The 23,333-nt window shown below is 46.0% G+C and overlaps 1 protein-coding gene across 1 annotated transcript in view; it reads right to left on the bottom strand.

Annotated features, from left to right (window-relative positions):
* Positions 1-23,333, bottom strand: part of LOC138526213 (ATP-binding cassette sub-family C member 5-like) — a 2,857,657-nt gene that overhangs the window by 76,902 nt on the left and 2,757,422 nt on the right. The window contains exon 27 of the mRNA XM_069636680.1: positions 16,052-16,165. Coding sequence (XP_069492781.1) covers positions 16,052-16,165 — 114 coding nt within the window. The remainder of the gene's footprint in view (positions 1-16,051; positions 16,166-23,333) is intronic.

Below are 23,333 nucleotides of genomic sequence, written 5' to 3'. Positions count from 1 at the left end.
TTGGACTTTCGCCTTCAGTTCACACGTGTCCTCACTGGTTTCTTGTAGGGAGGCTTCAGTTTTGGTCACCCTTTCCGTCAGGTTGCGGGCATCTTGCCTCATTAGCTGTATGTCTGACCTGATTTCTCCTATCTTATCTTCCATGGAAGTTCGTAGGGCCGCAATAGCCTGCAGGATTTGAGTGTCTCGGGGGTCTGCCACCAGAGTGGGTGTCTCTGTTGGGGGAGTGATCTCCTGCGTTGGTTGCTGCCTTTGCAAAGTCGTTGTGAAGGCGTCCATCGTCACAGTTTTTGATCTGTTCTTCGGAGGCGACATGGCCCGGTTTGGGGGAGCCAGACTTGTATTCCACGCTATGAGCTTTATCCTGTGACCAGAGGTTTGTTTCGGGTGGCCCTTGTTCGGGCGGAATATGGTTTCAGGTCCAGTGCGGATCCAATATCTAACCCGCCGGGCTTTATGAGCTGTGTTTGGCCTCTAGTTTTCGTATTTTGTGCCTCCGGCAGGCGGGGTGGGAGCCCTACCTCTTGGGCACACGTGTGATTATTCAATTCTCCCCAACCGTTAGATGCCTCCGGCGGTCCCGTCTGTTCTTTTGCCCTGGTGAGATCTGTGGCACTGTGGGGCGGTATTTGGGTTAGTAGGGAGCAGTGCAACAGACTGTTGTGGGTTCCCGGATGATGATGATGCGTCCGGCCCCAGCCGCCTAGTCCAGAGGCTCGCCTGGCGTATTACTCAGCCCGCCAAATTTCAGGCATAGAATTACCTTCTGTGAATCCTCCGTATTGTGGGTGCTTTGTGGTACCTTCTACCGGTTACGACAACCAGATGCGGTTCACCTTCAGCCTCCAACCGATGGGACCGTGTTGCGAGGAGTTATCCGTTGATAGCACTCGCGGTCTCCCGACCAGACGACTCGGCGATCCTCTTAACGGGTGCCGGCAGGGGTGGGCACCGAGCGGTCCGCTCCGTCCCTGCTTCAGTGCACCGCTGGGATTCCCCGCTACCTCCTGTGCTTATCCGCCAACTGGGATCTCCTCTCGCGTTCAGTACGTCGTGTATGCACCGAGGTCACAACGCTCGTGCCGGTGTTAGTCGTGCTTCGTTTCGGCTGCTCGCAGAGGGGCCCGAGACGACAGCCACATCCAGCCAGCTCGCCGGCACTCTAGTCCGTCTCACTGTCGCGGCACTCCGTCAGCCTCCGTGCTGGGAGCCGCCATCTTGGGTGCCACCGGGGTGCCTTTTCGATGCTCCGTTTACTGCGTTGCTGGTGCCGATTTTTTCCAGCGACACGGTCAAGTGTGGCAAAAGGGTTCTCCTGCGAGCACGTTGATTTGTGTCTCGGATCTTTTAGTTCAGACGCCGTTATATCGGCCGTTGTAGGATCATGGGCAGGAGCACGGCGGGTTGCTGACTTCACTCCATGCGTGCAGGCCACGCCCCCCGAATGATGCCCCTCATTGTAGACAGTATAGAGCTGGCAGATGTTGACTTAGGTGGCAAAGATCAAGGAGATGAGGTCATGAGGGAAGAAAAACACAGCTTTATGGGAATACAGTATAATTGAATTATAAATTTGGATTTACTGTTGAGAAGAACACATTACTTACCACTCCGTAATGTTCTTTCTCATGGATGTTCCTCCCGTAGATTCCTCATCTATGATATCCCTATCCCAGCAAACATATTCTCCTGAATGTTTCTGCTGCCAGGAGGTACAGTGGGGATCTGCGTCAGCTCTGTCCAACAACTCTATGACATCGGGGCAAGTATATTTAGCAGCGCTGGGGCCCATGACCTTAGTTCCACCCCTTTTTCCCCTAGCACTCTGAAGCTGAGGGGCAGTAGAACTGATGGTCCTGTGAGAGGGGCAGGTAGGAAGGGCGATGAAGAATCAGTGGGAGGAACATCCATCCGAAAGAACATTTCTGAGAGGTAATGTGTTCTTCTAATGCATTCTTTCCTCCCACAGATTCTTCCTCTATGATATATTCCCAAAGCAGTACGCAAACCTGCAGAAGAGTGGAAGCAAGAAAACCACCTAAACCAGAAAACTCTGGAGGACCGCCCTACCAAAATGGGTATCTTAACCCAAAAGGGAATCCCCGCAATAATGCTTAGCAAACATGTGCAAAGATGCCCATGTTGCCGCCTGGCAAATATCCAGGACCGGAACTCCCCTCTGCAGGGCAGAGGTGGCAGCCAGCCCCTGGCAGAATGAGCTCTGAGACCCTGAGGCATATTCTTCCCAACCAGATCATAGCATTCTGAGATGCAAAGAAGGATCCACTACAAACCTCAGGTACGTTCTGTGCTTTAGAGGAAACAGCACATGAAAGTAGGCCTCATGAAGATCCTGGAAAACCAATCAGTCCTGCAGATCAAGAGCTGTCAGGATCTGGTCAAGAGTAACCAGCTTGAACCTGTCCTTGTGTAAGACCAAGTTCAGCAGCCGCAGATCCAGAATGGGGCACAAGCCTCCATACTACATTGGCATCAGGAAATAGGAACCAGTTAGATCGCGGTCTTCGCCCGAAGCTGTCGGACCTCCTCCAGGAGGATGGAGTCTAGAGAAAAGGGGGTAGCCAAGGGACCATGGTCTTGATACACTGGAGAAATGGGTGGCAATAAACCTGTCAAATGACCCGCAAGGCCCAAGTGTAGGACGTGGTCTCTGACCTTTCTCTGCTGATCAGTGAGAGCTCCCAACCCCCACTGGAGAGATGTGGTAAAACATGGTCACTGAGGGGTCGTGCCTTGGGAAACAGCAGGGGAAGAGGTTATGACCTCTGGGTACCTCTTCTACCTCTTGGGAAGCATCTGCTTCTTCCTGGGGCATATTGACCATGGCCTCTCGGGCCAAAGGCGGTGAAGGGGCAAACACCTGTGCCCTGGGAAGGCGGTTGTGCAGAGGACTGCTGCACGGTATGCCCCAAAGGCTTAGCAGTCGCCTTTGACGATTGAAACTTCTGGAGGGCATTGTCAGCCTTGCCTTCAAATGGCATGACGCCTTGTTGCCGTCAAATGGCATGTCCAACAATCTGGTTTGGATGTCGGCCGCAAATCCTGACGTCCTTTGCCAGGAGTAGCGCCTGACCACCGTGCTGGTGGCCAATGCCTTACCCACACAGTCTGATGTGTCCAGCCTTGATTGCAGCATTTGGTGTGCCGCCTCCCTACCATCGGAGACCAGGACATGGAATCAGTCCCTTATTTCCCCTCCAGGGATGTGTTCGGCTGCATTGGCTGCTTCCGTCCAAAGGCGAAGGAAAACATTGCCATGGTACACGAGGCATTTACAGCTCGCAGTGCCAGACAGCTTGACGCAAATACCTTCTTGACCCATATGTCCAACCTCTTACTCTCCCTGTTCCGGCGGAAGTGATGGAAGGATAGATGTTTTCAGGCTAGCCATGGTGGCTTGGAACACCAAGCCCTCAGGTGAGGTATGGGAGGAGCGAAAAGCCAGGTTTGACAGGGCGAGGCAGTGTTTCTTCACCATGTCTCTTTCCACAGCCGGAACAGAGGCAGGCTTCTCCCACGCCTCCAGCACAGGTGCTTCCACCACCACAGTGAATGGCAGGAGCATCTCCTTATTGGGTACCTCATCAAGAATGGCCCAGAGCTCATATTGTATCCTGGATTGAGCAGACCATGCTAAAGTACTGGCCACCTTTGCCATCAAGTGCTGAAATGCAGGTTGGGGCTTTCCTGGGGTGAGAGCTGGCAAGAAATCCATCTGCGGGGAGGTGTTGAGGCCGCTGGCTCCTTGTAGGTCCTCTGCCATTGCCAGCACATTCTCACCTTTCCCATAGAATTCCTCTGGTAAATTCCTCACTTCCTTTGAGCCCATAGGTGCAAGCCCAAAAGGGATCTGGTCACCCTTATCGTCATAGATGTCATACATTTAGACATAAAAGCATCCATCGGGAGTGGTTCATATTACCCCGGAATAGTGGTGTCCACGGCACTGGTTGGCCTAGATGACGATGTTGGTGCTGAGGCAGTGATGCATGAAGGCGGGGCCTGTGGGTGTTGAGTTAGCACGGCTTCCTTTTGGGACAGGCCCGAGCCTGTGGGCATGCAGGGGTGGTCCTTTGAGAGTGCACTGACAGTTGCAACAGACACAGTGAACCGATGCAGCACTGTAGCCGAAACCGACGATGCCATTGCCTGCCCCTCAGGCACCGAGCATGGAGCCGTCGGCACCTGGGCGAAGATGTCTAGTATCTTCAGGTATAAGTTCTCCCATTGCTCAGGTGCATGGACAGGCATGACTCACAGAGTAGGCGGATCAGGAGTGAATGCAAGAACGACATCTGTCGGCAGCAATCCGCACATGGCTTAAAACCCAAGGCCTTAGATGGATTAGGAATGGTGTTATAAAAATATGCTAAGCTTGATGAGCGTGCTCCCGATTACCGAACAGAGTGCGCAGAAAAAAAAGTAACTGAGGCCATGGGGCGCTGTGCTGCTATATCTGCTGGCCCTAGCGTCATATCTGCTGACGTGGAGCCCTGCTGTTTGCGGAAAAATTTCCAGAGAACAGCTGCGCTGGGATAGGGATATCATAGATGTGCCCCTTAAAGAGGGATTAAATAAAATTGAATATGGAGCATAGAGGTACATATGGGATCCAGGTGGAGCCATTAAAAATACATGAAGGTTGGTAATAAAGGCTCACAGAAATGAGGTTCATAAAATACATGAGGAAAAGTGTGCTAAATAGCACAAAAGAAGGGAGCTCAAAGCTCACTATTTTATTTGTCTTATGTAGAATCCTGGACAACCATAAGACATTGACCAAGCTAAGACGCAACAATGTTTTTGTGGACAGCGTGATTAGTTGCAGATATGGTGGCACAGAATGAGTGCTGATTGTTTGGTACACACATTTGAGCCCATAAGGCAGTGCACCTATTATGCCAGGCTCGAGCCAGGGTTTAGGAATACCCTGTTGCACCCAAACACTGACTTGCTACTGGTAGATGCGTCACAAATGTAGGTTTGGCAAACAGTCTGGGAAATGAAACAGAGAAAACGTGGGCAGCGAGTTGCTGAGTTAGCCTCTATTATGTTATGAAGAAAGACAGGTTTGAGGGATGGTGCATGTGATGTGGGTAGGCGAGTGGACTTGTACAGATCTTGAACCGTGTTATGAAACCAGACCCTCCCAGGCCGGAAGATGTGCCATTAGGAAGTGCACTGTTAATGTAACTGACTAAATGTGTTATTAATGATGTTTCTGTATAAGGCTTACAAAACCCTGTAGAACTGCTAAGGTTTCTGTGCTTGGGGTCCACAACCTTTGAACTGGAATTCTATGCAAGATGGGATGCTTGACCAGAGGCGTAGCCAGGCTTGTCCAACAAGTGGGGCCTGAAGCTAATGTAGTTGGGCAGACTGCAGTGACATTAACATCTGTAAGTGCATACACAGCACTGTTGAGTGGGCATTTACAGATTCTGGGTTGATGTTGCCTGTTCAGGCCCTACCCTCTCTACGCCTCTGTGCTTGACCCATTTCTTCAGCGCTATATGGAAATAATCCTGTTTCTACATTTGCTTACTCGCGTGTTGTATGAATTATTAGATGAAATGTTGCAGGTTCGATCAGCATCAATAATCTAGGAATCAAGATGCAAGGGGTGCAGTCAAACAGGGTGCCTGGCAATGGGATCCATACATATGAGGAGCATGGGGAGGGGGGAAACCACCAACACCCGGAATGAGGAAGAGAAGTGTCCACAGAGCCAGTGGAAGAAAAACAGCCATGAAGCTATGTAGGGGATGTTAACACCTTATTTTATTTGGAAAAGGGAATCCACCCATTTTGAATTAAACTACTTTAAAAAAAATAAAACACTTGGGATTCTTCTTTACCTGATTTCGTGCATCTCTTAGGGAAACAGTCACTCGCTTTGTATTACTGTGTCCTTCTTACATTAAAGTTGGAAGATTATACTTAAAACCAATGTTTGTCAGGAACAACAGCTGATGACATAGTGAAAGTCAATTTGATCGGCGGCAAGTATATTCATAGTGCATGGCTAAAGAGGAAATTAGTCTGAACACTTGTTTGTGATCTTAGTTCCAGAATGATACACTGCGTTCATAGGAAACTTACTGTTCTCATTTTAATTACCATGATCCTCACTCTTGAATTTCACCCTGATGTTCACATTTTTTAATGCTCCATTTTTGTAGATACCATTTTTTGGCATTTTTTTTTATATTTGTCAGTGTTTACTTATGTGCTATTGATCATGGGTTTAATTTATTGTATATGTTGAAATAAATGCGTGTATGCTGCCTAAATTATTTTATATTAAATAAAGGCTTCTTTGAACTTGAACTTATAATAAATAAGACATTTCACATACTCAGGGCCTCATCACGAGCTGGGTGGTAGCACTTAAATTCAGCAGTAATGGTATTACCGCCTGGAATACTGGTCCACCCTATCACAACCCTGCAAAATTACTGCCGGAGCCAAAAGGACCAGCAATAATACAGCCGGCGGTAGTACAGCCAACGTTATTCCGGCCGGAGATAACAACACCGACAAAACAGTGCGTTATCACAGACCTATCACAACCCCATTTCCAGTGGTATTACCACCCAAAAACCAGCATTAATACAGCTGGATTTACCTCCAGCCTCTTGCTGGAGGTAAATGAACCCAGGTGCCAGGAATAAAGCCACAGGTGTATACTATGCACACCAGAGGGCTACAAAAGACACACCCAGGCCCCAAGCACACTTTTCAACACCATGCTGCCATTCTGTGCTGGGAGCTTTGACCTGCAGTTCCACATGCTGTGCCTGGAGCTACAGATGCTGGACTACCACGGCAGGGGACAGGGGTGTGGGGGGATGGAATGAGGATGAGGAGGAGAAGGGTGTGCACCCATCCCCAGGGTCAGGCTATCACCCTAGGCCCTCTGTGACATCCAGATAGTAACTGAGTACTGGCTAGATCGGGCCATCATCACAGAGCTGCTGGCCACGATACAAAATTACATTGGGAGGATTGCCATCTGCACAGCGGTGCCCCCACTGGTTAAGCTGGTGGCAGTCCTGCAGTTTCTGGAGACGGGCACCTTCCAGCACTCTGTGGCCATGATGCATGGCATGGCCTAGCACACATTCAGTGCAGTCCTGGGCCAGGTGCTGGATGCCCTACTGCACCATATAAACCTGCACATGGCACTGCTCACTACCCAGGCCCAGGTGAATGACCTCAAGGTATGGTTCTATGCCATTGCACAAGTGCCCAACATCGTTTCAGCCATCGACTGCACCCATGTTGCATCGGTTGCGCCCCAGGCCCATGAGGGTATCAGGTAATAGTGTCCCCATTCATAATGTCCCCATACATAATGTCGCCGGGAACAGCCATGTTCAATGTAATAATGTCTCTGCAAAAAATGGCAACTTTTTTGTTAAGAGGCATTTTTACGGGGACATTATTACATGGAACCCCCATGAGGCAGTCTTTCGGAACCGCAAGCACTACCATTCATTGAATGTGCATATGACCTGTGGGCCTGACTTAAACATCAGTCACTGCTGTGCCTGCTACCCTGGATCCACCCAAGCATCCAATTGTGCTATGCAACAGCACACCTCTGCAGCACATGCACCATTAAGGGGGCAGGGGCGCATCCAAGGGCGCATGCACACGGCCACCACTCCTGGACCGACACATGGTGATGGGCACACATCACTGCAAACACAACTGCACATCTGATCACAATGACCATATGACAATGACCAATGACCAATGACAGAATGCACCTGGAATGTGCTGCAGTGCAGATCCACACCCCATCACCCAACGGTGAGTCCACCCAGGGTTTCAGATAGGATTCCAAAGTGAGAGGAGACCACTCCCAATTCCGTAAAGTACTTTGTTAATTAAATATCGAGGATTTAACATGTACACGAACATCACAGAGAGAGAGTATCCCATTAGAGTATTGAAACATGTATCAACTGTTAAACCAAATTGTTGGTGCAATGCACATTTACCATCATCCAGTGAAACAGACAGATCAAAAAACAAATGCCTACTTCCCCTGATCAGGCAGTGATAACAGTAGCACCATCCTGTGGGACTCCATGCACCAGTGGCCCAGCCATATCCAAGGACCATTGCAGGTTAAACCCGGGGCACACGGCTCCCACTGCCCCTTGCACGATAATGGAAGGGAATATTTCTACACTCTATTATAGGTACAAACTCTGAGTCCATGCCCATTCATGAGTATTACAAGTGGCCCATGCACCCCCTTAACTGTAGTGCCGTGCCCATCTGTGCCTCAGTAGCCATCCCATGTGCAATCAACCGTCTTTCGCCACAGGACAGCCATCTCAACAACACAGGGTGCATGTACTTGACAAATAATGCATGGCATGAAATTTGAAGGACGGACACCCATCACAAATTGCATGGCCCTGCAACTCACAGGAAAGTCCACAGTGCGTTATGGCTGAATGTACTGAAACTGCAGACCCACGCATGTTACAAATGCATGATGTTGTCATCCCATCCCATGCTGATGACTCAGGATATCCGCAGCTCACCTGGCTGATGACCCCTGTGTGTGACCCTAGAACACCACATGATGACCATGCTTAGAGCCATCCCCACAGCCGCATACGCATCTGCATTGAACGTGCTTTTGGACTTTTGAAGGCACGATCCAGGTGCCTGGATCGCACTGGAGGGGCCCTCATGTATGCCCCAGACAAAGTAGGCAAAATCGTCCTGGCATGTGCAATGCTGAACAACCGCTGGATGTAATAGTGCCGAAAATTCCCGTAGGGTTCTATGGACTCTTAAAAAAATGGGGATTTACAGTCTTAGCCGGTGCTAATAGCGCTGGACCGAGTAGCAGTAACGCTAATAGCGCTGGCGGTATCCCAGTTGTATAACCACTGACTCGTGATGAGGCCAATTGTATTAAATATCTGTCTGTGCTTCCTTCATGGCTCTTAAGTGCATTTGATGTTACAGGGAAAAGCATTATATCATGATAGTGTACCGATTTTGTTGGGTGGAGCAAACTTTAATTTAATTATCTTATTACAAAAGAGAAAGAAAGAATACCAATATAAAGGGGTGATCCACAGCACAGAGGGAGAAATAAGATTTCAATAAAGAGTTTATCAGATGAAAGGAACAATTCTGATAATGTTTCATATTTTGAAGAAATAGTGGGTAGTACAGGTTTGTCTGATGTGAGAACCGAGAGGAATCAATTACACAACAAGCTTACAGAGGAAGCAAAAAATGTAGATGATAAAGAGATGCATGGCACAGTTTTGTAGATACACAGAGAACTGGAGAGAAAACATGTAAATGAATGTCTTTATTTATAGGAGATGTTTGAGCAAGGCAATGAGAAATCATCCAGCCCTGAATAGTATAGAGATCAGCAAATAGGATGGCCTGGCAAAAAAAGAGCAAAGGTAGGTAAAGTAAAGAAGACCCTACTATGATCAACATAAAAGGGGCTGTAACAAGCAAACAAGCAAACCAATAAATATTCCAGACAAGATTGATGGTGAATATACAGAAAGGAATAGGAGAACAGAGGAATCCTGGTTTACTCCAAAGTCAAGCTACGAGGAGTGTGACAAGGCATTATGAATGACGCACACAATACAACAAATTCAAGTTTACACAATGTATTTGTTTTGTCTGGATGTTTGATATGGTTTTTGGTCTCGGTCTCTGCAAGGGCCTTGCCTTCGCTTTCGGTTAGTGCCCAGGCAGCTCTTCCAGCTTGTCTACTCTATTTGTCCAGCTTGTCCATCCTTTTTCCTTGTCAGGGCCTCTGTATTACATTTCTCTAACTTCAGCATGGCTTGTGGTTTGGCCTTTTCTTTCCCTTCGAACTCTTTCTTTGACATAGGTTCAGGCTGTTCTCTCTCTAAATTCACTTTGGCCATAGTCTCTGCTTTTCAAAGCCTACTTACCTCCTTCTCTTCTTGGATATGCTGCCCATTTTACTCTCCTCTCCTCCTTTTTGACATTCACATTTTCCATCTGTCTGCAGGTGTTCTTTTTCTCTTCTCCTTCCTCCACCTCCAGTCTGCTTTTTCTTTCGTCCTTTCTCCAGTTTCTAGGGTTTGCCTTTCACCGTGCCCCCCGAATCTCTGAGTTTTATTGGTCACTCTAACTTCCTGCACTTTTCGTTTTTTTCCTTTCATCTATGACCTGGTGTTTATCTATCACTCCACCTTCCAGGCTTTACAAGCTGCTTCTTCCTCAATTCTCTGATTGTCCCCTTCTTCACTTCACAGTCCCTGCCCTATTATTCAGCAGTTAACCAGCTCTCCTATACCTCAAATACCCAGCTCTGCACTCCAAAGGGATAGCTCAGGGGAAACGTGTCTATCTTGTAAGCAAGACAACGCAGCGCGACATAGGTTTGAATCCTGATCCCATGCTTAGAAACCAATCTCTGTTATTAATCATGAAATAAAAGAAAAATTATAATTATAATTCACTGCTGTTCTGCGATCTGCCCTATAAATAGGCCTTCGACTGAAGAGCTTGTCCCTATTAGGTTAACATTGCCATGTGTTCTGTCTGACCATGCCCAGTAGCAGGGATACTGTGTGAGTCTGTGATACAAGCCTTTAAATTACATCAGCCACCATTTTATTTTTATTTTTTTGTCCTGCGAGTTGCTGCGGCTATTTTGGCTCTCTCCCTCTGAATCTCCCCCTCTGGCTCTGTCCGTCCCCTGGCCATGTCGGAGGAGATCCTCACCGGGGAATCAGTGATGACTCTGCAGGATTCATCAGAATGTTTTCCCATTGATTTAAATGAAGGCGTTGCATACCTTGCAAATTCTTTAAAACTGCGCTAGACCTGCATGGCGAGTTCCTTAGTTTACAGAATTAACCTAGGCGAAATGCACTCGTCCCATGGTGATGGGTGACAAAATATTTACCTGGGCTTTCTGTAAAAATGTGAATGTCACCATAAACACGCCTCATATTTGGTGCAATGCTGCTACCCAAAGGCCAGCCATGCACAATGCAATTTTTATTTGCCATTTGCCATTTACTGCAAACACAGTTTGTTTGCAGTAGGTGTCAAATGAGTTTCAAACATCTCCATACTCGCCGGCAAGGTTGAGTACCATGCAAATTGAACTCACTCTTCATAAAATCTCCTCGCCAATGTGAATTGGCAGGTAGATTTTGCAAACCCTGTCTTGGCAGCAGGAGCTGAGGTTGTAGATTTAGGGAAAACATGAGTTTTCACTTTCTTCAAATTTCCCTGTAGCATGAGAAATGAGTGCAGTCCTCTCTGTGTATCTGATTCACAGAGTTGAGCTACTGTCTTGCACCCTGGCTGTTAAATATAAGTGCTTTGAGGGTCTCAGATAATTGCTTTCTTTGGGGTGGGACGTTACCTTTGGGGGTTGATTAGGGATTTCCCAAAGTCTTCCTTCACTTAAATCTGTAGTTGAGTTTTCAAGATCTGTTCAGGGTTTTCCTTCGGTGGGCGAGGGGAGTCTGGGAGATGTGGACCTTATTAGTTTGCTATTACCAAATGGTATGGCTGAATCATCATTGAGATATGATTATAAGGGTCCTTCCTGATTTCACGCTGTGATGATTATGACAGGCAAGTCTCTTTATCACATAGGCATAACTGTTCCATGCATCGATAGAAGTGCATGAGGTTTGGGATATAAAGATATGTGCAAAATAAACAATTGCCCACAGCCTCACTTTTTTAGGGCTGCCTTCAGGAGCTATAATTTATGATTTTCCTAAATTTACCAAATTTCTGTTTTGCAACAGTAAAATAGTAGCTTGGTGATGAACTGCCGAGCCATTATTGACAATTTGCACTTGAAATCTAGTTTGTTTTGACTATACTATACTGTTGCTGCTGGTTACTCTCTTGTGTTTTATATAAATTCTTAATTGATTTTAGCTCGCTGCATTTTATATCAATTTTAGTCTTGGAATAATCTTGTTATACTGCTATGAATTGGTGATCAACTCTGACAACATTATCTTTTGTATTATTATCTGTGCGATTTGAAACAGAGTTACACTCAGCACGCAGGAGTCGCAGCTGCCTCTGAATTACAATACCCTTTCTTTTTGTAGTTCAGAGTGCGCTCTTGACTAGAAACCCGGTGCGAACTCGACAGTGCGAAGGAGCCCGCCGGTCTGTGCCGGTCCGTGCAGGGCCGGAAGGCTTGGAAGCTGACCTCCCTTTTCAGATGGGCATCACTGAAGTACTCGCAGCATTTAGTGCGGCCAGAGGAATCTTCAACAAATCCACATGTATACTTAGCGCGTTGCGGCATACCGCCCGGATAGAAGGTACTATTCCTTGTAAAGTTTTACCATACCAGGTGACCTACTCAATGATGGGCGTGGCTGCATGTTTGGATGACGTCATAGTACCGTATACGACAGTCAGGCTCACCATAGCACTGGTGACTGAAATGGATTTTTCAGAGGCTGATGAGGGCCTTTACCGAACTAGGATTGCAGGACTACTATTCGTGAGTACGCTGGTAGCTGCGACTCCTTTGCACATAATGCCAGAGGCCTCACAGCCAGTTTCTTATAGAGAATCTGTGTCTGTGGAGGGCAGAACTGGTATTACACCCTTTACAAAAATTAGAATCCTCATGTTAAATACGTGATCTCTGTTGAAACATGCCCTCGAGGTGGCTACATATATTGAGGCACATTTTATTGATGTATGCGCAATCACTGAAACTTGGGCGCATAATGCAGCAGCTCCAGACCTACACCTGGCTATTTCCACCGGATTTGGGATGTTCAGATGCGATAGGAAAGTGGGAAGAGGTGGGGGTGTGTCTTTTAGATACAGATTGTTCCTTATTATTTGGGAATCCAAAGGCCACATCATGGAGGGGGTTGAATCCTTCTGTGTGAAAATTGGTTTGAACACAGAAGCTGCAATTAATGTTTTGCTAATATATAGGCCCCCCACTTTGGCAGAGGATTTTCTCGCTGCCCTTACCAGATTTCTTCTCCCACTACTGAAACCGAACTTGAACTTCCTTATTATGGGCGATATTAACTTGTGGTTGGGACATAGGAATGACGCTGCATCTCTGGAATGACAATCTGCCTTGACAGATCTTGGCTTTGAGCACTTGATCAAGGTACCCACTCACTGTCTAGGGCATATATTAGATTGGGTTGCCCGTCATAAGGTTAAGACCACTGATGAATCGGTATCGCTGTGTCCCTGATAAGACAACTTCTTTATGGAATTTACAGTGATAGCCAACTTTCCTAGGAAACTGAAACATAAGAATATGACAGGGGTCTTGACCAGAAATCTTAAGCACATATCGAAAGATAGAGTTGAACTTTTTCTAGCCTCACATGAGTCAACCCCGGAAATGTTCTACCCTGACGGCTTGGCAGATTCCCTTCTCTCTAGCCTTAAGGTGGTTCCGGACACTCTAGAACCTCTTAAGAGAAAGATGCACAAGCAGGATATAAAACGTAACCCATGGTTTACTATGGAACTTAAGGCATTAAAGAGTGCAACTCTTAAACTCTTTTATGAATGGAAATCTATAATGACTATGTCGGCGTTGTCAGTTTATAAGACTGCGGCCAAGAATTATAAAGCAGCTATTATTGAAGCAAAAAATAACATTTTCAATAAAAGGATTAATGAGGCTCAATCTGACGCTAGAGAGCTTTTTAAAATTTTGAAGGAACACGAATCCACAAACCATACGGACCCAGGATTGTTAGTAAAGGTGTACAGGGATCCAGCAGGCCATGTAAAAAAAGCTCGATAATATTCAGACACATATTGTTAAGAAACAAGCCAGTTTAGTTGGAGTTGATACTCAGAACCCAGGCTGAGTTTTCGAGAGATGTCCTTCTATTCCCCCTTTTAATTTTACTACCATATCAACGGCTGAACTAGAATTAATCATTAACAGCTAAAGGCTACCAAATGTAAAAATGATATGTTGGCAGCTATGATCATCAAATCCTGCTCTCCAACTTTATTGGTGTCCATCTGCAAGTTTGTTAATGCTTCCCTGGAGACTGGGGTTGTTCCTCAAGACTTGAAAAAGGCATGGGTAATGCCTATATTAAAAAAGCCTGTACTACCCACTGACATTCTGAATAATTTTAGGCCTATTACGAACACCCCATTTATTTTAAAAATGTTGGATCAGGTGGCTTACAGACAGATATCGATACACTTGAAAGATGATCCCACTTTGAATGACTTTCTGTCTGGCTTTAGTGTAGGTTTTGAGACTGAGACAGCGTTATTAGAACTTAAATTCAGGCTATTGAAACGCATGGATAATAATGAAGCCTCCCTGCTAATGTTGCTGGACCGGTCCGCCGCCTTCGACCTGGTGGACCATCACATTTTGGCCACCAGGTTAGGGGAGGTTGCTTACTTCTCCCCTAGAGCTATTCAATAGATCTCCTCTTTTCTCAATACCCGAGAAGGTAGGGTATTTGCCCAGCAAGCTTGAAGCTGCTCCTACAACTGTTAATTTTGGGGTTCCCCAGGGCTCTTACACTTTGCCCTGTTTGTATAACCTTTTTACAGTGCCTTTCTTTGACATGTTTAAGCCGGTGCCTTTCTAAGCTGGTCTGATAGCACAGCGAGTAGAGCGCTTGCTTTGACATCTGTGCAGAGCCTGCTGATGCGGGTTCGAATCCCGGCAGGGCCAAACTCAGCCTTCATCCTTCCAAGGTCGATCTATGAGCACCACACACTGTGGGTATAAGCAGTGCTCAGATGCCTGAGGGTTCATAGAGCTATATAAATGCTAAATTATTATTATGTTAGCACATGAAGGGGTGATCTTTAGGAATTATCCGGATGATACGCAGTCTATCATCCCCCTCTCAGGCAATCAGGAACATGACGAAGCTCTGATTAATAAAATCTACTTGCTAATTGAAACCTGGATGGTACGAAATAAATTAGCCCTGAATAAAGAAAAAAAAACTGAGCTGCTGGTGGTTGGATCGCTGTACATGATACAGAAACTGGGTGCAGCATACAAATACTTCCACATAGGATCTGTTAAATTCAGCCCACTGAAGAAAGTCAAAACACTGGGGGTTACATTGGACCAGCACCCCAGCATGAAGTCTCATGTGGGGAGTGTTGTTGCATATTGTGCCTAGTACATTAAACTCTTGGCTCATCTCAGACCCCTTATCTCTCAAACTAATGTGGAGACTACAGCAAGGGTGATTGTAGGAGCTAAAATTGATTACTGTTCAAGTCTTCTGGCCGGCATTAACAAAACTATTTGCAAGAGATTACAGATTATTCAAAATGGAGCTGTCAGGGTTGTAATGGGCCTTTCTCATGTCTCTATAGCAAGGCCTACATTGCATTGGCTTCCGGTAGAATCTAGAATTCTGTTCCAAATTTTAGCCATCACATAAAAGTATAGACAGGGTAAGAGGCCTGTGTACCTACAATCCCTGCTCTCAAACAAAAGACAGGGAAGAACACTTAGGTCCAATACACAGGATCTTCTGACAATCCCAAGGTGCAGAACTGAGAAGGCCTACAAGGGAGCTTTTCATGCTATCGCCCCTAGGGCCTGGAATAACTTGCCGTTAGACCTAAGAGGTATCGAGTCGGCGGATGCCATCAAAAAGAAATTGAAGACTCTGCTGTTTACATAGGCCATGGAACTTTTGGGTCCTGATTTCAGTTATTCTATTTAGGATGGATAGTATTCAACTGCTCTTTATGTGTTGTGTTGTATGTCTGTCTGCGCCCCAAAGCATAGCTGTCCAAGCGAGCACATTATACATTTCTAAAGTAAAGTAAAGTGCATATTTCTGGGCTTTCAAAAATCATTAAGATTGATTTGCAGATGGACAAGTTATATTTTAAAAACTCTAGCAATGCCTCCTATTATTAATGCCCAACATAGTATAGTAGTGTATACCACATTGTGTTCAAGACACTGTACAATTCAAACAAAACCCAAAGTAGGACAATGACTGATATATCTTACTTTACTGCTCCGAAGTAATGCTCGGGACATGCATAGCAGTTGACGTTCTCCAACTGAAAAATTATTTCCATTTTCAATTACTTCTGCATAGAGGCCCTTATGTAACTGCAAAATCTAAAAGTAAAAGACAATGAATTAGCATCCCTATTCATTTTGGGTGATGCACACCTCTTAAATGCATTAAAGCCTGATTATACAGTACATATTGCACAAGGTATTCATTGCAGAAAAGATTTCAAAACATGTATTTATTTATGTTTATTTATGTATCAGTTTTAGATTTCTTTAAACTAATATGTAAATACTAATGTAATACAAATATACTGCAGTGCAGTGGTATTAGAAAATGAGGTCTACATCTAATTATTCCTTATGCCTTAGTAAAGGCTTGGCTCTACTTGTCATGGAAAATCTACATTGCTTTGATGGTTGATGTATGATGGTCTATTTGTGAGTGAGAGACCAATTACAGTTGAGTACTGGAGAGAGATTAGGCTTAACATTTTAAGGTGAGTCTCCTCAGCAAAATGTTGAGTACAGAATTCAAGGGTGCCTCACTTACAGTAGGCACGGTTGCAGGCCAAATGCTATTTTGGCACTATTTTGGTAGATTATGCATTTCAAATTGTTTAGAACGTTCCATGATCCCTAAAACCTTCCATTCTCTGGTTTTTCTGAGGTCCCAATGGCTTTCCTCTGAGCTCTAAATCAAAAGTTGTGAACAAACCAGGTAATTTAAAGCCTAGTTGCACCACAACACTGGAACATATATAGGCATCATTACAAGTTTGGTGGTATTTGGGCAGTAAATCCTAATCTTGCTGAATTGATTAATCTAATCTGAACTGCAACCTTCGAAGCCCAGGTATGGGAAAGAGCTTTGCCTAGTCTGATATATCAAGAGGTCATCAGCTCATCAGTTATTCTCTGTGACAGTAGCCCTCATTACGGTTTTGCCAGTATCCCGTAGATAATTCTGGTGGGACACCGGCAAAACTGCTTTACCATTTCCCCGACCCAATATCCCAGTATTACCGGGATATTACATGCAGCGGAGGTGCCAGTAATTTCTCATTCAATTCCATCTCATAAGACTCCATGGGATGGAATTGTTGGAATTACTAGCACCGGTAGCACCAGTGCCAGTGATTACGGCATTTTTCTGGCCAGTAGGGGCTTGAACTCAAAGCAAGTCAGGCCTGCCGGTAGAGCACTGCCCCCACCAGCAAACTTGTATTTCCCCCATCTGGGAAAATGCCATTGCTGGAATTACCAGCATTTCTTCTGGACTGGAGAACTTATAATGTGCCCCAATGTTCCAAATCTCAACTGCAGGATGTCCATAAGTGTAATGTTTTGTCCCCTCCCAATTGTTGAGGTAGAGCATACAAGTCATTTTGTCTGCCTGGATGCGCACAACCTTTCCCGAGGGCATCAGGAGGAATGCCTTCAGAGCTCTGAAAACAGCCCAAAGCTCTTAAAGACTAATGTGATCCTGTGGTTCGTTGTCCAGAATTCATAAACCAAAAAATCCTGGAGAGTAGCACTTCAACCGCACATTGACAAATCCTTAGGTATTATTGCTGAATGTGTAGGATCTGTGAATGGAGTACCCCACAGGAGATTTGGGTTTTTCCATCACCAAAGGAGGTTCTCTTGGAGAGACACAGGATGAAGACCTTGAAATATAAATCATCCCATAGTGGATCCCACAATTAGGCAAGGTGCAACTGAATCCTTCTTATTTTGAAATTGCCCAGTGGTTCCCGCTGGACACATGATGCTAAAAGGACAAGACGCCTTTGAAAGCACAAGACTACAGTCTGCGCTTTGGAAAGAAAGTAGAAAATTATCCCTTTTAAGACCTTTATCCTCTCCTAAGAAGAGAACACCCTTGTGTTCTGGGAGGCCCATATGAACTTGATGCATTGAATGCCCTGCTTGGGAGAGAGCTTTGATTTTTTTTCTGGTTGGCAGAGAAGCCTAGATCATAAAGAAGGGCCAGGGGAACCTGAAGGGCTGCCTCAGACAAAGACAAATAGAGAAAGCCAGTTTTCTATTTATTGATATATGTTCATGCCATTCAGCCAGAAATTAGTGGAAGCGGCAGCTATCAGCTTGGTGAAGGCTCAAAGAGATGCATTGAAGCCAAAAGGTTGGACTCTGCACTTGTAATGTATTTAGGGGAGGACAGAGACATTTCCTGTGGGAAGGCCTGATAGATGCATGCAAGTGAGCATCCTTTATGTCCATTGAGCAAAACCAATGCCCTTGATACAGGGTTGATCACATTTGGGGAAGTATGGTCATCTTGAACATTGGAAAGGTAGGTGGATAGTGAGGGGCAAGAGGTCCATAACTGTACACATGCCATCCTGTTTTTATTTTTCTTGGACATGGTAGATGAAATTGAAACCAACACCCCTCTCTGGAAGGGACCTCCTCTAAGGCCCTCATCTAAAATGGTTGTGGGCCTTGAGGGTAAGTTACACTGATTGCATCTGAAGAAGGGTGTGAGAAGAATGGGACTATGATGAACAGGCAGACATTATCCCTGGGAGACCAGAAAGGAAGAACCCACAGGACTGAGGAAATGGACACGCAACCTGCCAAACATTCTGTGATCTGACCATTCACAGGGCACTTAACGACCCGCAGGTTCACTGATCTTTTGACGGTTGAAGACGATGGGAGAGGCTGGTCAAAGAACACTTAAGGAGGGTTCTCTACTTTTCCCTTGGAACATAGACCAGTTGCCTGTTCCTACGCTTGAGGAAGCCACACAAGCCTCTAGAAGATCTAGATCTGCTGTCCTGCCTGGGGCCGGAAGATAATGTAAAGGGCTTCTAGGGAGCCATCATAAGAACCACTAATGATGTAGATGTTAACATAAAAAACATTCCTTGGTCAGCGCCTTATCTCTGCTTCTGTAAAAAAGATCTGACCCCAAAAACAGAAGTTCCAGGATTTTTCCTTCTCAGAATCAGAATGGCACAAGTCAGGGCCCAGTCACATCCCTCTTGACCATGTGTCTCTGCTATCGACTGGTGCATCCGTCTGTCAGGAGAAGGTGAAGGTCCACCTGGAAATCTGCTATCTCCTTCCAGGTTTTCAGGTGTTGCACCAGCAGCTTACGGTATGGATAACCCTGGTGTGGCCGCAGTACGCCATTCAACAGACAAACCTACGCGCCCTGGAACTACTAGAGTAAAGATATGCTGCAGTATACAAGCATATTAACATACCATAATAGTTAATGTCATCAGCATTAGCTTGCCCAAGATGCAGCAGAGAGTTTGAGTAACCTTCTTTCTTACACTGTACAAGAGTCTGCCGTTGCTCCCATGAAAAACAGAAAATTGTTTTGAGGAAGAAGATGAAGAGAGAGGCCTCCAGATGAGGGAGGATGCCAGCACCAACAAAGATGACGGCTTCAGATGGCTCGAAAATTGACACTTTCTGAAGTTGGTTGTCATGAGGGCAGCTTCTTGTTAGTAGGCATAAGTGTGATTTTGCTAGATCTTCAATGCTTCTGCTACCACGTACCCATACAGGGGATTTCCCAACCTCTGGTTTTCGGAATTGCCACCTGCTGGAAAAGAGAGTACCCCTCTGCACCTCACTTCTTAAGGTCTCCCTGAGTGGAGCAGGACCCTCTTTATTCGAAAGTGGCTGCACCATATTCTGATCGGGTATAGCTGGAAAACAGGAAGCCATGGCGATAGAGGCATGACATGAAGCAAAAGGTCCTTAACCTATGCCTCAAAGCAGGATGCCATGGCCAAAGAGAGAATCAGCCCCTGGACCAGCTAAAAAATCTTTCCTCACTCAAAGACTGTCATGGAGTAGCTGAGGAAGGAGTCCAAATAGAGGGAACCATGGGGGTATCATGTTAGCTGTCAGGACCATAGTTATAATCCTGGAAAAGGGGCTGGGAACCCGACGGGTTGCTACTGCCGGGATGTTCGATGGTTCAATACAGAAAAGAGGTTTACATTGCACGTGCCATATTGAAGACTGGGGTAGACACAATGTTGCAATCTGGTATGTATTTAGGATAGTTAATGAGAATGGGAGGAGTTGCTATTATTGTTATTTTGTGTATAGTTGATACATTTTAGATTAGCATACACATAGCAACATGCTGACAAGCATGCGGATACTGTGTGAATACAATGCAGTTGTGTGGCGTGCAATGTAGCGCCTAAAGATGGGAAGAAAGGAGCTTTGTATGCGCACACGAGAGAAGAGATTTGTGGATGGGGAAACCACTGTGAGGGGATGCGGTAGTCTTGTTCACACATACACAGACATATATACACAGGGGGTTTCAGGAAAATGTGTTTGGGACATTTGGGGAGCAGGGGGTACATGGTGAATACTTGGGAAGGCTGAAGACTGCAAGTCCCTCATAGCTGGGGTTTTGTGTAGGCTGCAGAAACCTGGGTTGGTGGGATAAACTTTGAGTGACCTGGAGAGTTGGATGACCGAGGTCAAAGGATGGGGAAGGTAGCTAACTGCATTCGACCGGCTGAGAAAATATCAAATGGTCAATCGCAACCAGGACAAAATGAAGTGATAGTAGGTCATAGGTTCACAGATTGGTGCTGTTGTGGTTAAGAGATATAGGGCCTCATTACAAGTCTGGCAGTAGCCGTGCCGGTAAAACCGGCAGGCTGTTGCAAGACTTGTATACTTTTCTGGCGCTTGGCTTGCCAGTATCAGTGGGGAATTCTAACCCTGCCGGTCCAGAAATTCCGACACCGGAAAAATTGAATTCCCAATTCCCATAGAGTCCAAGAGGACTCTGTGGGAATGGGGAACACGGAAGCACCGGCAGCGTTAATAATGGTTCTGGCGCTTCCGTGTAGGTCTGCTTACCGTGGCCGCTGTGCCCAGCAGAGTCCGACCAGCTGGGCACAGCAACTCTGGCAAGCAGGCCTGTAGTGTGCCGGTCCGGTAACAACGGTACTGGTAGGCTTACTGGCACCATTGTTCCCGGACCAGCACACTTGTAATGAGGCCTATAATCTTCCTGAGAACATGGGAGCTTGTTATTCAGTGACCAGGGAAGTCCGGCCACATGGCATGGTCGACTTGGGGAAAGTTAACAAGTCAGGTGCAAATGGTGCTTAAAGGCAGAAGTGGCAAATGGTTTATGGGCTTCAATTAGTTTCTATGGAACATGTGCTAGAGACCATGTGGGCTGAAACACTACTTGCAATAGATTAGTGTCAAATGAGAGATATCAGGGACGCCAGTAAGTTTGGGTGGATAAGATGTTTAGAACCAGTTCAAAGGAAACTTGTTTATTTCTCTCCTTCCTCATATTGATGAAGTGTTCTTGTAAAAGCCTTGCGCATCACACCCGTGGTCAGAGGTCCCCGACCAGATGGAACTTGTAATAAATTAGAATTGTTGTAGGTGAATATGTAATCATTTGATGATGTGACGACTAACTATGGAATGAGTCCAAAGGGGGTTGTACTTGTAAATTGGAATGTATGTTAAAGGGGATGGTGTTGAAGTGAACGTGTCCAATAAGAGCGTGGGAACTTAGAGGGATTTGATTTCCTTGTATAGAGTTAGCCAATCATATTTGGTGGGACGACTCTTTAACGGAATATGGGAATTGAACTAAAAGGTGCAACAATGTATATAAGGTATAACATTGATGCGGTTCGAGGAGAATCGGGTTAGTTGTGTCTGGTCCCTCCCGGCCGTTTGTGTACTATAGACTTGGTTTACTGACAAACATACACTCACTTCTTGAGTGGTGGGCTTATTTTGTGTAAAGAGATCTGAGGTCCGCCCTGACATTACTGAGAACATAAGGGTGCTTAACTTTTTTCTCTTCAATAGGACAAAATGTAAACGAAGATGATTTCCTCCCACCTCCAGAGCCACTTCTTCGGAGACCGATATGAAAGGGCCCTGCATCCTTCACAGAAGTCCCAGCAATGAAAGGGGTTGAGATACTCCAGTCAGAGCATATGGGAAGGTTTGATGCCACGTACTGCCCTGTGCACAGCTTACCCACTGAGAAGCCAATTTGCCATGTTTATATTGCATTGGGTAGAAATGGTGGTTGACATTACTTTCCTAGTTTAATCAGAGGACAGGATGCAGTATACCTTTCAAACATTGCCATTGTCTCTTGGAGACTCAGGTCTCAGATAAGCTCCCCAACTGAACAAACATAGCAGTACATCAGTTATTTGATGTTTCTGAGAGAGGACAATAACTCACAAGTGATATTGCCATTAGTGGGTTAAGAGACAATTCAGCCCGTGCCCTGCCCTCTACATATGGCGAAATATTGGGTAAGTTTACTACGATATGCCAGTATTCTCTCCTCCTTCTCAAGCCCGCATCTCCGGTACCACCAACAACTCTGGCGAACTGTTTAAAATCTGCAAGGAACTTGCCAATCCTTCTGCAGTCTCCACATCTCCTCTGCCATCCCTGACCCTCTGTATCTCTCTGACCTCCCACTTCCTTTCCAAAACTCAAGACATCCTGTCCTCACTCTCCTCTCCCTGTCCCTCCTCCCTCCCCAGCTGTCATTCCTCCCTTGACACCCCCTCCAAATTCCTACTTCTCTCCTCCTTCTCTCCCATAGCACTGGATGAGGTATCTAGATCAGTCCTCTACGTGAAAGTTTCCTCCGAACAGGTTCTCGCCTGCTCCTCCAGTACTATCAAGGACAACAGTGCCTCCCTTGTGCCTTCCCTGGTTGATTTCTGTAACCACTCCTTTGCCACCGGCTCCTTCCCTCTTCCCATCAAGCACTCCCTTGTGCATCCCCTCCCTAAAATGCCCTCTTCTGACCCCTCCTGCACTGCTAACTATTGACCTATCACCATCCCCCCCTTCCTGGGCAAACCCCTGGATGGAGCTGGCCATTTCCCAACTGACCCAACAGACCAAATATGTCTGCTGTCTCCACGACCACCAGTTTGGCTTTAGAGCTGCCAGAGGCACAGAAACTGCTCTACCGAAAACCTGTGATGACTTGCTCTGTAATCTTGACTCTAACTCACCATCCGTTCTTATTCTCCTGGATCTTTCCTCTGCCTTTGACACAGTCAATTATGCCATCCTGACTGGTTATTGCCTCTGCCTTTGACACAGTCAATCATGCCATCCTGATTAATCGGCTCCATGACACTCTGGGCATCACAGCCCTGGCACTGGACTGGTTGACCTCCTTCCTCTCCAATCGACCATCGCAAGTTAAACTTGACCCTTTTCTCTCCCCTATCACACTCTCCACCTGAGG

This window comes from Ambystoma mexicanum, chromosome 7p, assembly GCF_040938575.1.
Source record: "Ambystoma mexicanum isolate Mex_15411 chromosome 7p, UKY_AmexF1_1, whole genome shotgun sequence".
Lineage (NCBI taxonomy): Eukaryota > Metazoa > Chordata > Amphibia > Caudata > Ambystomatidae > Ambystoma > Ambystoma mexicanum.
The sequence above is the reverse complement of the archived record's forward strand: the minus strand, read 5'-3'. Positions and strand labels throughout refer to the sequence as shown.